Here is a 12,713-nt window from a genome sequence, read left to right on the forward strand (position 1 = left end):
CAATCAAATTCTTTACAGATATTTATTGTCTCTGATTGTCGGTTTTTTTATTTATTTATTTTTTTTGCCCCCGTTTCTTTAAAAAAAAAAACGACTGGAGCAAACCTATGGCTAGGAAAAAGCAAAAAATAAAACATTTCCACAGATAGAGGCGTGAAAATAAAACCAGCTCGTCGTAAGCTGTGGAGACGTGACCTCCTAATGCCGAGGGATGTGGCCACGTTAGCAGCTATGTAGTTGGGGGCTTCTTTGCAAAGGGAAGAGCGGCAGAACTGAAACCCACTGAGGTATCCAGCTGAGAAATAAATCAAAACGGCCTTTGTCTGTGAAGGTGGAAACGGGACAAAGAACTACAGAATCGCCCTAAACGAACCTCACAACGTGTCGGGGTTTTATTTACACGCAACAATTCTAAATGCGGCTGGTCAATTCCACAGCGCCCCAGATCTTGTCTCGTCAGATTCCCCGCTGCAAAGTGCTACCAGAGCCGGAGCGTTTTGCATGGGTGGATATGATTGCACGAGGCCACAGGAGACGTTCGGGCCCCACAATGAGCTGTACGGTGGCTGGCAAGGAGACGTGCATGGCGAGGTGGCTTCTGATGTTAGAACTGTCCCCAGAGCAAACGGCCGCCCCAGTTCACATCTCCAGGAGCCGGCCCAGCCGGATCTCAGCGGGTCTGCCTCAGGCAGAGACGGATCTGAACCCAAATCCGCTACATCTTTGGGGGAGTTTCTATGCAGCCAGTTTTGGAGAAGGGGAGCAATCGAAGTGGTCTGATTAGAACAGAAAGAGCTGGTTCTCCACTGTCTTGCACCCACTAGTGCGGAACAGGTGTGGACAGATCCGGTTTCACGCTTCTTCTGCACTAGTGTAAATGCGTGTGCAAGGCAACAGGGAAATCGGGCTGCAAAGCGTCCCCAATTCTCCGCCCTCCCCCAACGGAGCCGGAAGGGGAAGCTCCGTGTGAATGCAACGGAGTCAGGTCCACACGGCTGGGCTCCGACGTGGCTGGAAATCAGGATGATTCGGGGAAAGCGTCTGGGTGTTCGACAGCGGGGATCTGGCCCGAGTTCCCCCACCTCCTGGCCAGTCCCCATCTCAGCTCTCCCCCACCCCACACGAGCCGGGCGGACACGATCCTGTCCCCCTCCCAGGGACTTCTGCCACCGGGGTGCGAGAGCAGCAGGATCTGAACCCAGGTCGACGGCACCCCTTTCTGGCCCCCGGGGCACATGCGAAGGGCTCCCAGGATTGGAGCCTCCATGGGGTGGGAAGTTGTGCTTTGCGCATAGACGTTGCCCCAGACTCTCCAAGATATTTCGGTGCCTAACTCCCATGGGAGAGAGATTTTCCAGCCCTGCAAAGAGCCCGAAGGTCTGATCGCTTGCGATGGGCGGTGCCGAGGCCGGAGCCTTCTAAATCAATGCGTTCCAGTGGATTTGGGGGGGTCGAACATTTGTCGTCACTTCCAAGTTAACCCCCCCCCCAAAAAAGGGGTTTGCACCCAAAATATCCAGGGGGGAGGGGAAATGAAGGCTAGAATAAAAAGCCACTCTGCAAACAGACAGGCAGGCCTTGCTCCTGGCTTGCGACGCTGGCCTCCCGGCATAGATCTCTCCCCGCCAAGTCGCTGAGTGCGACCCGGTCCCCTGCCCCGCTTACTAAAGATAGGGGTGTGGCCTGGCCCCCTCTGGGGCGGAGCTCAGCGGCTGGCGTCCCAGACGGGCAGCCCCTCTCTCTGGCAGGACGTGGCCGGCGAGGTCTCCAGCCAGAGGAGACGGGGCCTCAGTTTCGGACGACTGGACCGTGGGCAGTTGAACCTGGAGCCGATTCAAACCTGATGCTCCCTAAGCCGTCCTCGCTGGGCTGGGACCTCGGCACACGCCCTTCGCCCTGGCCCTCAGCTTTGCCCAGCACAGAGCTGTCCATCCACAGATCCCCTGGCCCCCCGCAAAGGGAGGGCGCGAAAGACGGGGAAACTGAGGCACGGGGTGGAACATCTGACACCCAATCATTGGCAGGGCCGGAAATAAAGCTGAGGCGAACTGACTCCCGGGGCCCACTTCTCAAAACCTCGCTCCCCTCCCAGCACCGGAAATAGAACCCAGGAGTCCTGGCAGCACATGCCTTGACCTAACTGCTCCACCCAGGCCCTATTTCATTCTTCGCTCAGACCCCCCGTTCCCCCGAAGGATCAGGCCAGGGCTAGAGAGAAACCGTGAAAGACAGAACCTGGAGCCCCCCCCCCCCCCACATGTGCAAGGGGCAGGGGGGGCTACTTCCCACCCAAAAGCAGCCGTGGCACTTCCCAGCTCCACCCCTGCAGATCCGGGTGCCACTTGGTGAGCGTGACACAGACGGGGGAGGCTGCCACGCCAGCCAGGCCCCGCCCCGGGGGGATCCCGGCTGAGATTCCTTGACAGATTTCGTGTCCGGGGCTCGGGCGGGAAGAAAACCCCGCGGTGCTGCCCGGCGCGAGGGGCCCCTGTGACCATGCGGGGTGAGGGTCTCAGCCACCGAATGACCAATCAGGGCATGTTTGCGGCTGCTCACCAAGGAAGGGCAAGTCCCCGCCGTGATGCCGGGAAACGGGGGATCCCCCCTCGCTCAGATCCCCGACACCGATTCCAATCTCAGTCCAGCAACGGACACGGGTCGGAGCCGAGCTGGTTCAAGGAGGGTGGTACCGGGGAGGGGAGGGACGGGCCTTTGGGGTGGGGAGGGGGAAGAAACAACGGACAGGGGGTGTCTCCCTGGCTGCCTCCCGCCACTTCACAAGACCTGGAACTTCCAGGAGCTCTGATCTTTGTAATCCAAGCAGTCTGTGGCGTTGAAGTTGAGTTTCCAAGAGGCCGTCTGATCCTTGTAGTCTAAGCAATCCACCGAGCCGAAGCTCAGGCCGGCCGTGCCAAAGCCCTGGCTGGACAGGGAGGCCGGGGACTGGCTGAGGTGGCTTCCCATGGCCGGGGCGGCGATGGGGCTCAGGGCGGCACCGGGGGCGGAGAGCTGCGGGTGCATGGGCGAGAGGTAGGAGCCGCAGTCCAGGCCGGTGAAGTAGGAGGAGGAGCCGGCGTAGCTCTGGGGGTAGCCGGCGGCCTGGGTGTAGGTCATCGGGTAGGCGGCAGAGCGCTGCATGCAGGGGGTGGCCGAGGAGGCCAGGGGGTCGGGGATGGGGGAGATGGAGGCCGGGCTCCAGATGGAGACGGTGGCGCTGGCCGTGGAGCTGGGGGTGCCCGAGGTGCCGGCGGGCGGGGGGCTGTATTGCCCGTTGGTGCTGGTTTCCGAGCTGGTCTCCCGGGCCGGCGAGCTCTTCTTCTTGGCCGGGCGCGCCTTGGCCTGGCCGCTGCTCTGTTGCTGCTGCTGGCGGCATTTGGCCCGTCGGTTCTTGAACCAAACCTGCCGGGAGAGGAGGGGGGTGAGTCACGGAGCTCGGGGGGGTCCCTTTGTCCCGGCCATGGCCCGGCTGTAACAGCCGCTCCGTCCATCTCCGTCCCCTCCACAATTCCCCTCACCACCACCCTCCTCCCGCACTGAGAACTAGGGTGGAACAGAGCCAGCCGTGACTGGCATTATCCCCAGAGCAGATAGGGAAACTGAGGCTGCAGGGGGGAGCCTCTAGAAAAAAACCCATAATATCGGGACCCTGACAGCGTCGAGCACTGGGGATTTCCTGGCAGGAGCAGGGTAGAACTCAGCTGTTTCTCATCCAAAAGTCACCCACACCCACACACCCCCCTCCCTCCCCACAATCTTCCCCGAACCTTAGCAGTATAGGGCCTAGGATACAGAGTGGCGCATTGCTGAGTCCGTCCAGCAGACGGCAGTGGTGCACACACACAGACACAAACACACACACGCTGGCTCATTGCCTTACACTCAGCCTCAAATTTGTCCTCCCCCCGACCTGGTGATGTTTCTCTCCGGCCCTTGGGCAACCTCCGGTCCCAGGACTCATCCCTTCCCAGGGTGACTCACAGCCATTCCGGGTCTCTCCCGTCTGCTGCCTGCCCGGTCTAGTCCCGGACAGCTCAGCTGCCGGATGCTGGGGAGACAATTCCCCCCCCATGGGCATCAGCAGGAGGTGGCTATTTTCTGTATCCCTCCGAAAACGGCTGCGAAGTTGCAACCCCGGGATCCAGAGTGTTTATTTGCAGCATTAGCAGGCGCAGGGCAGATGTCAAAGATGAACGTCTCCCGCTCCCTGGGGAGCTGCCCGGAGTCGAAGAGAAGGGGAAGCGACTTCGAAATCCTGCCAGTGCTGTACACAAGGACTCTGCATTCCGGGCTTAGCCCTTTGCTGTCATGTCGGGGGGGGGGAACTCATCCCATCACGTCTCCTGAGAAACCCGGACCCCTTCCTATAGGACGCAGAGGGAGGGCGGCCAATTATCGGGAGAGCTCACATGGCAAATTTAAAAAGAGTCCAAATTTGACTGATTTTAATTTTAAGAAAATGGCAGGATTTCTAAGCCAAATCTCGGGCTCTGTTAACACTCAGGGTTGGCGAGGCGGTGGGGCGTTCTGGGAAGCTGGTGAGTCGGCTCCGAGCTCCGGGCAGCCGGGCTCTGTCTACATGGGAAAGCTAAACTGATTTCGCTTAAACCGGTTTATTTAACCCAACGCCAGAGGCCGGGACGAACGCTCCGGTTTCGGTTTAAAAGCGGCTTGTTGGGGGGTAAACGTTGGGCTGAAGCAAAACTGAAATCAAGTCCCCCTGAGGGGTGATCTCCTCGCACGGATTTTGTCCTGGTACAACCGGGTCAGCCGGGGGGGATATTTATCGAGACAACCGTACCCCGACCCAGTTTTACTGGGATGAAAGCGTCTTAAACGGGGGGTCACCTACGTTGTAGCTTCTGTCAGTCAATGGTATTGCACCCCCCATGGGCTGTTGGCAGGGACTGGGGTGGGGTTTCAGTAGGGGGCGCTCTCCCCTCCCAGGCAGGGCTGGCACCGATGCCCCACGGCAGCGCTAGGGGGCGCTGTGCAGCAGGGATTGGGGTGGGGGCTCAGTAGGGGGCATTCTCCCCTCCCAGGCAGGGCTGGCCCCGATGCCATCTTCCAGCAGAGACGAACACCGCAGACCTGCCCTCCCGTGGCCCCGCTGTGAAGAGTCCAGGTATTTACTCACGCGCTCAGCTGGGAGAACCACATTCATCCTCCCAAATCCCCCGGCAGCTTCCCTGGACTTCAGTCCCTACCCAGCCCTGCAAGGTTCATAGCACAGCCCCCTGGCTCCTGTCCAAAGGTGGCCGCCTTTCCGGGCTGGACAAACACCCCCTCTTGATACCACACGCATTGGGTCACGTTTGTGGCGCCCCACAAGGGATGTAAAATCTTGTTCCACCTCCATTGCGAGCTGGGATTTCCCCGGCAGCTGCCGGAAGCTGCACCCAGAACTCAACCTGCTCCCAAACCCCAGCACGCTGCTAAAGGAGAATCCCCATCGGCTGTCAGCAGTATAGGGCTTATGACACCCAGGTGAGCAGTTCCGATTCCATCCAGCAGAGGGCAGCGGCCAGCCATGGGTGCTCACACATACACACTTCCCAGCAGGGGGCAGTCGTATCTACACACACGCATGCACACACACACACAGAGACCCCTGTCTGGCCAGGGGTCGATCCGGACTCCCATCCTCACCTGCACCCGGGACTCCGGCAGGTTGATCTTGAGCGCTACCTCCTCCCGCATGAAGATGTCGGGGTAGCGGGTCTTCGCGAAAAGCGCCTCCAGAATGTCCAACTGGGCCCGTGTGAAAGTCGTCCGCTCGCGCCGCTGCTTCCGCGGGGTGGCTGGGGGGGGAGGGGAGATGGTTACACCCACTGTCCTCAGGGTGGGACGGACCAGCCGAGGGGGTTGTCCCCGAAGGGGGGAGCTGGGGAAGCAGCAAGAAGCGCTCCCCCCATGCATCTGTCTCTCCCTGCCCTTCAGCGCCCCCCCCCCCCGCTCCAGGGCACGGTGGGGGGTGGGGGCAGGCAGCTTGTGCCACTCCATTACCGTAATACATCTAATAAATAACATACAGTGCCTCGTGCTAGGGGGGTCCTGGGCCGCAACTGGGGCACTACCGTAATACACCTAATAAATTGCGTACAGCGCCTAGCGCCAGGGGGCCTGGCCCGTGACTGAGGTGCTACCGTAATACACCTAATAAATAATATGCAGCGCCTAGCGCCAGGGGGCCTGGCCCATGACTGAGGTGCTACCGTTGCACTGGAGAGTCAGAGCCCGCGGAGAGTGAACCCACAGAGTTTTAATGACTAGTGACTTTAGACCCGTCCTTATTTTGAGTCTCCACCTGCCTTTCGGGGTGCAGCCAGGGGGAGATGTTTAGCACCATGTGAAAATCAGATCTCTTTTAGGAGCCTCAGGTTTGGTCCGTCTACTCCCAAGTCACTTTTGAAACTCACGCCCGTGTGGCCACGCATCGCACGTGACGCACACCCAGACTGCTCGGGGTGCGTGTGCATTGGGACGCGTGGTCGAGATTAGAGGAACCCTGCACTAGGTCACACGTTTGCTCAGCATTTCTCCTGCGTCCCTGCTTAGAGCCGGGAGATCCTATAGCTGGGTCCGGTTCAAAGCCGGAATCCAGAAATCCCCCGCAATGTTGGGCCAAGCTTGGATCTGAACTTTCTCGTGGGCGTCATCTCTGAGAAACACATTCAGCGTCTCAGTTTGCAGCTTGTGCTGTCGTCTGCACCCGGGCACCGCTGAGTGTAACACACCAGGGAACCGGAATGAGAGCCGTTCGCACCCGCATCGCACGAAGCCGGCTCGTCCCTCGCCAAATTGTAATTAGCTTTAGGAAAATCAAATAAATATGCACAGACATGTCCAAATCATTGCAATTTATTTATTGCTAGCTAGTAAATCTGCTGTGACAAGTGATATTAACAAGGATCACTTGTCACAGCAGACTTACTCAGCCCCGCCAAGCCTGGGGACAAATTAAGTCCTATGGCTTAGAAAAGCCCCTGGTGGCCGCATGTGGCCACAGCAGCTGCATTTGAGAAACACTGCGAGTCTACACCCATGAAGCGTGGGATTGTCTAACACGTCTGCACACTAGCTGCATCTGGTAGCTCAAACAGGGTTCGTCTTATGTAAGGGAAAGAGATCCTATTCTAACCCCAAAGGGTCTCAGAACCACCAACCCCAAACATTCAAAAATCATGGGGCAGGTTCCCCCAAAACCATGAGATTGACTTAAAAAACATGAGATTTTAGGGGGGGAAATAATAAACGTTGGGTTCTTTTTATTTGCCTTCTGCTTTTCCAGCCTTCATGATTTCCAATGAAACCTCCAAAACTTTTAGGACTTTAATTAATATATCAATAAAAAAATAAAATTCATAAGAGTATATTTAATTAATATGATTCCATTAATATTTCTAAAGCTTTTACAGCTTTAATTAATATACTTTTAATAAAATAAATAATAAAATAATATTGAAATTAATCGCATTCTGATTAAACGGCTCAACTTTTTAGGGGGGATAATTAATATAGAATTAATAAAATAAACAATAAAATAATGTTTTAATTAATATCATGCTGATTAAACTTCCCAAACATTTGGGGCTTTTGTATATTAATATTCAAATAAAAAATAAAATGATATTGTAATTCATAACATTCTGATTCAACTTCTAAAACTTCCAGGGCTTTTTTATGCTTTTGTATTTGTTGTGACAATTATGTACGTTAGGTGAAGGGAGAGGAATCTTTAAAAATGTGAGGACATTTTGAGCAACAAAAACCAGGAACAAAATGAATTTACAGTTCTGACAAAAACAATTCAAGCCGCGTTTGCCAGAAGTACAAAGCGCATCGCAAAGGTGTTAAAACCCTTGCCTTGATGTTGAATCAAAAGCAGAGAAAAAGAAAGAGAAGGGCTTCTTTTTAAAAAGGGGTTGAATTTTCTAAACTTTTCCTCTTCCAAAAATGTTTTCCAACACTTTATCCAATTGTTTTAGAGAAGGGTCCGACTCTGCGAGGTTCAGTGAATGTTCACTTCCACGGCCTAAATTCTAGCTTCAGTGAAGCTGTGAAGATTTACCCGTAAGATCTGACTGCAGGATTGGGGCCCTGTTCGGATCAGCTGCGTATATCTGGATTTTACACGAGTTTTGAACTGAGAATACCACACACCAGGGGTTCTCAACGTTGTTCTCTCTGAGGCCCCCTAACATGCTATAAAAACTCCACAGCTCAGCTGTGCCACAAGCACTGTTTTTCTGCATATAAAAGCCAGAGCCAGCATTCGGGGGTAGTAGCAGGACACTTGTCCAGGGCCCCACGCCACAGGGGGCACTGAGAAGTTGTTCAATCTTTGGCTTCAGGCCTGGGTGATGGGGCGTGGGGCTCCGGGCTGCAATTCTGCACAGCGGGGCTTTGGCTTTCTGCCCTGGGCCCTAGTGAGTCGAATGCCAGCCATGCTTGGTGGACCCACTGAAACCTGCCCGCAGCCCCCCACGGGGCCCCGGACCCCTGGTTGAGAATCACCCCGCACACCACTAGGGCCTCGTTGCTGGTTTGAGAAGACGGTAGATTTAATCAGATCCATTTAACGTTTAGATTGTGTTTTCTTCCAATCCCACAATTCACTGTAGAGATTCATTTTTCTCTAGGTACGTTCGGACACTGAACTGGGCGTCAGTTCTCTTTGATGTTCCCATTTGGAGTCCCTACCTTTGCCTTCAACTCTCTACCGCTCTTTAGATATTTCGATATTTTGTTTCCTCCGATCAAGTGAAAATACCACGCGGCCCACAATGCAAGAGCCGATTGATACGCACGACTTTAAGTTGTGTTGATCGGCTGGCCGGAGAACAGCAAGGAGATTTGGGGATTTAAATCATATGACATAAACAATGGCATTAAACCCCTATCCTGGGGAAAGCATCCGTGGCCAGGATACCTACTGGGCTATCCGGCTTTTTAGCAATTGATTTCTACTGATGATGCAGCTTAAAGTTTGTAAACAAGTGAACTGCTGAGTTTCCATTTCCAACTCAGCTTGTGTACTGCTGACTTTAAAGGTTTAATAAAGCCCAAACGACAATAAACTGCTTGCAGGCCAGCGTTCAGAGTTTCAATTAGAGGGGGACATAAATGCAAGAAGAGCAGAAAGCCACTGATCACAAATTCCCACAGGCAACCCTTGGGCTCTCAGGTGACCTCTGTCAAAGTATTTCTGAATCATATTCTATGAATCGAACCCCAGCCTCTTCTAGGCGACTATTTCACTCTGACAACTGGTCACTCTCCAATAATCATCATGAAAAGGGAAAATAAATGGATCACAGAGAGTGGGTGAAATAAACCAATTATTATACAGTGAGCAAAACACTCTCTAGAATAACTGGCTGATCTCAGTCGCTAAAGAATAACTGGGTTAGCTGACTCGGCCAGTGTCACAGTAACTGGTTTATTTAGCTGTATTTATAATAATAACCAAATGATTTTGCTTTCTTTCTCTAGAATTATAACAACAGCTGTTTGCTTTTTCCAGTGCCTATAGAATAACTAGTCTCTTTCACTCACGCAAGACAATGCTCAGGACAACGCTAACATCTCGCCGAGAATAATGAATTTCTTTGATGTGTGAAATAATTGTAACTGGCCTATTTCACTCACTCGATTGCACAGAAACTGGTGTCCTCAGCTCTGTGTGATAAGAAGCAGGGTCTTTTGCTAGCTTATTTCACTCTCTCTACAATAATTGGTTTCTTTCCCCCAACAACCACAACAGGGTGACCAGATGTCCCGGTATTTGGGACTTGGTCTTATATCGGATTCTATTACTCGCCACCGATTTTTCACACTTGGTCTCCTCCGCTCACCCTAATCCACAACCCACTCCCCAGAAATTGACAGATCTGAAATTGACGGTAGGTCCTGCTGTGGCCTCCGGGACCCTAGTCTCTGAGCGCCCCTGGGGGAAATCGCGGAAAGGCACTTACTTGGGTATCCCACGGCGGAGTGGAGCAGGTCCATGCCCGGTCCCGCTAGGGTTAACCCATTGACTGCGTAATGAGGCTGCTTCATATAGGACATCATGCTCAGGAACTGGCGATCCCGAAGGGGCTCCTTCTCCTGTCGCCCACGCTAGGTTATTCCAGTCCGCCCAGGCTCCCTGCACAGTGGGGAGAGGAAAAGACACACCCAGAAATTGTGGGCACCCTCCTCTAAAAGCGGCCAGGGGGAGCTGAGGGAACGGCTCATCCAATGGTGAGAAGGCAGCATGGGGACTTCACACCTTCAAGGGACCAGGGTTGAAGGAGACTTTGGTTAACCCTTTAATCCACACTTCCCTTCCCATTAACTCAATCAAGCCCAGCAAATCTCCCCGCCCTCTCCCGCACTGGGCCAAAGACCAGCTGCTGTGGGTATGGGGCAGGAGAAGGGGGTGGCTACAGGCAAGAGACACAAAGAGGCATCTCCGGAAAGGTGAAGGAACATCAGTCCATACAGCACCAGTTAAGTCGACCCCTATAAGAAAGAAGGACTCCGGTCAGTTTCCATTCAGTAGGGTGGGAACTTCTGCACAGTCTGAAGAAGTGTGGGGGAAGCATAGGGGCGGGTTGGGTTTTTGGCTGATTGTATCAGGCCGGATCCTCAGCTGGTGTGAACCAGACCAGATTTGCTCGTTAACACCAGCTGAGGGTCTAGAATTGGGATGCAGCTGTTCCGATTTAGGCCAGCTGGGGGTGTGGGCCCAGGATCATTGGGGCTTCCAGGGCATAGGCTAGTGAAGAAATGTACAAAGTTGGAAGACCAGGATTTTGCTAACAGAATAATTTCATGTGGTCAGGTGACCAGAGCGAGACCCTGTGGGGTGGGACCAGTTCCCTAGGGGACAGGGCCCTGGATGGAGATGCTGAAAAACTGGTTCTAGTCCCAGTTCTGCCAGTGAACTGATATATAAGTCGCTGCCCCATTTAGTGCCTCAGTTTCCCCTCCCACTCCTTGTCTATTGTGATTGTCAGCTCTTTGGGGCACGGATTGTCTGTCACTCTTTGTGCAGTATCTGGCACGACGGGGCCCTGATCTCGGTCGGGGTCTGGGCAGCGCCTGGTACAACAGGGCCCTGATCTCGTTTGGGGTCTGGGCAATGCCCGGCACGACAGATCCCCAATCTCGGTCGGGGTCTGGGCAGCGCCTGGCACAACAGGGCCCTGATCTCGCTCGGGGTCTGGGCAGCGCCTGGCACAATGGGGCCCCGATCTCGGTCTGGGCCTTTAGGGGCCAGCATAATACAAATAAATCAGTTCCATGCCAAAGAACCCTCGGGCAATCAATCTAAGAAAAGCTCTCTGTGAAAGGCAGCTGGTGTCAGGCTGTCGACAAGGCCCCACTACCGCTGGCCTTCCCTTAGAAAATATTGCCAAAATGCCCATCCTGGCCCACCCCACGTTAATTTCCCCCCAAGAGGTAGCAACTTTGGGAGCCCGCGTGCGGCTGAACCTTGAGCATTTTAGAGTCATCTGCTCGGAGCAGATCTGATCGTGGCAACGCTGCTTACGTAGGCGGTTTTGGTCTAATTCCTCACCCAGTCACACTGTCACGGACACGGCGTGAGGGTGCGAGCACTTCGTGCAAACAGCTCACGATTGCTTGAGCACCGAACAGCGGCTGAAAACCAGGAGGCTGTTTTGCTAGTATAGACAAGAACTTGCTTTCTTGTTTCCTTTTGCCTTCACTTGCTGCTGTTGTCTGAGCCATTCCATCCCCAGACGGATTCAGGAAAGAAGAGGGAAACCGCGCCACCCCTCCACCGCTCTGTCTGTACCATTCCAACTCCCTCCAGGGGAACATGAGAATTCGTGCCAGGCCAAGCCACATTTTATTGCGCTCATTCTGGTTAATAACAGGGCTGGTGATGAGCACGGCCCAGAAAACGCTCATAAATCACGAACGGATTCGATGCCTTTCCTTGGCCAGGTCTAAGGCTGCTGAACTACAGCCCCAAGACATGGGTTCCAACAAGCAAAACCGAATGAAATAAAACAAAATTAGCCCTGCTGGGAAGTTTCCATAGGAGAAGAGCCATTTAACAGAATCCCCTTCCCTCTCCTCCCGGCTTCCTAAATGTTGTGGATTCAGATCAACCCGGGTCCAGAGCTCAGCTGGACTTGAAAAGTCAAAACACATCCCAGATTTTCACTTCTTTCTGGTTTGGATCGGGAGGGTCTATAAAAGACCCGCAGGGGGAGATTTCTGAGAGCAGAGGGCTCTTTCCATCTAGGAGACAAAGACAAAACGAGATCCTGGGCTTCATTTGTACAGCGCCTGGCGCAATGGAGCCCGGACCACGGTGCTACCGTAATACACCTAAAGCAATAAAAACGTACAGCGCCTGGCACAGTAGGGATCTGGCCCATGCCTGGGCCGCCTATGTGTTACCGTAATACACCTAATAGAAACAAAAATGTACAGCACCTGGCACAAAGGAGCCTGGACCACGGTGCTACCATAATATACCTAATGGAAACAAAAATGTACAGCGCCTGGCACAGTGGGGGCCTGGCCCACGACTGGTGCCCCAGGGGCTATCACAATAAAAGTAAAAGAAAGATACTGTGGCTGAAAGTTGTCTGGAAACAAGAGACACCTTTTTAACAGCAAGAGCAATTAACCTACCATTGCCAAGCCCAAGCATTAAAAATATCAGGCGTCAGGCTCCAAAAAAACCCAAAACA

The 12,713-nt window shown here is 53.8% G+C and overlaps 1 protein-coding gene across 1 annotated transcript; it reads right to left on the reverse strand.

Annotated features, from left to right (window-relative positions):
• Positions 1-2,288: 2,288 nt before the first annotated feature.
• CRX (cone-rod homeobox) lies at positions 2,289-10,142 on the reverse strand. The gene is made up of 3 exons (XM_034792421.1): positions 9,975-10,142; positions 5,647-5,798; positions 2,289-3,399 (listed from the first exon to the last, which is right to left on the reverse strand). The coding sequence occupies exons 1-3, from the start codon at positions 10,069-10,071 to the stop codon at positions 2,776-2,778; spliced, it is 873 nt and encodes a 290-aa protein (XP_034648312.1). The 5' UTR covers positions 10,072-10,142; the 3' UTR covers positions 2,289-2,775.
• Between the last annotated feature and the right edge of the window lie 2,571 nt (positions 10,143-12,713).

This window comes from Trachemys scripta, chromosome 16, assembly GCF_013100865.1.
Source record: "Trachemys scripta elegans isolate TJP31775 chromosome 16, CAS_Tse_1.0, whole genome shotgun sequence".
Taxonomy (NCBI): domain Eukaryota; kingdom Metazoa; phylum Chordata; order Testudines; family Emydidae; genus Trachemys; species Trachemys scripta.

Excerpts from the sequence above, each read along its gene's own strand:
- CRX (XM_034792421.1), bottom strand. The coding sequence starts at position 10,071 with ATGATGTCCTATATGAAGCAGCCTCATTACGCAGTCAATGGGTTAACC. Across the intron at positions 5,799-9,974 it reads CTCCGCCGTGGGATACCCAA|CCACCCCGCGGAAGCAGCGG; the intron begins GTAAGTGCCTTT and ends CTCCCCCCCCAG. Across the intron at positions 3,400-5,646 it reads TGCCGGAGTCCCGGGTGCAG|GTTTGGTTCAAGAACCGACG; the intron begins GTGAGGATGGGA and ends CTCTCCCGGCAG.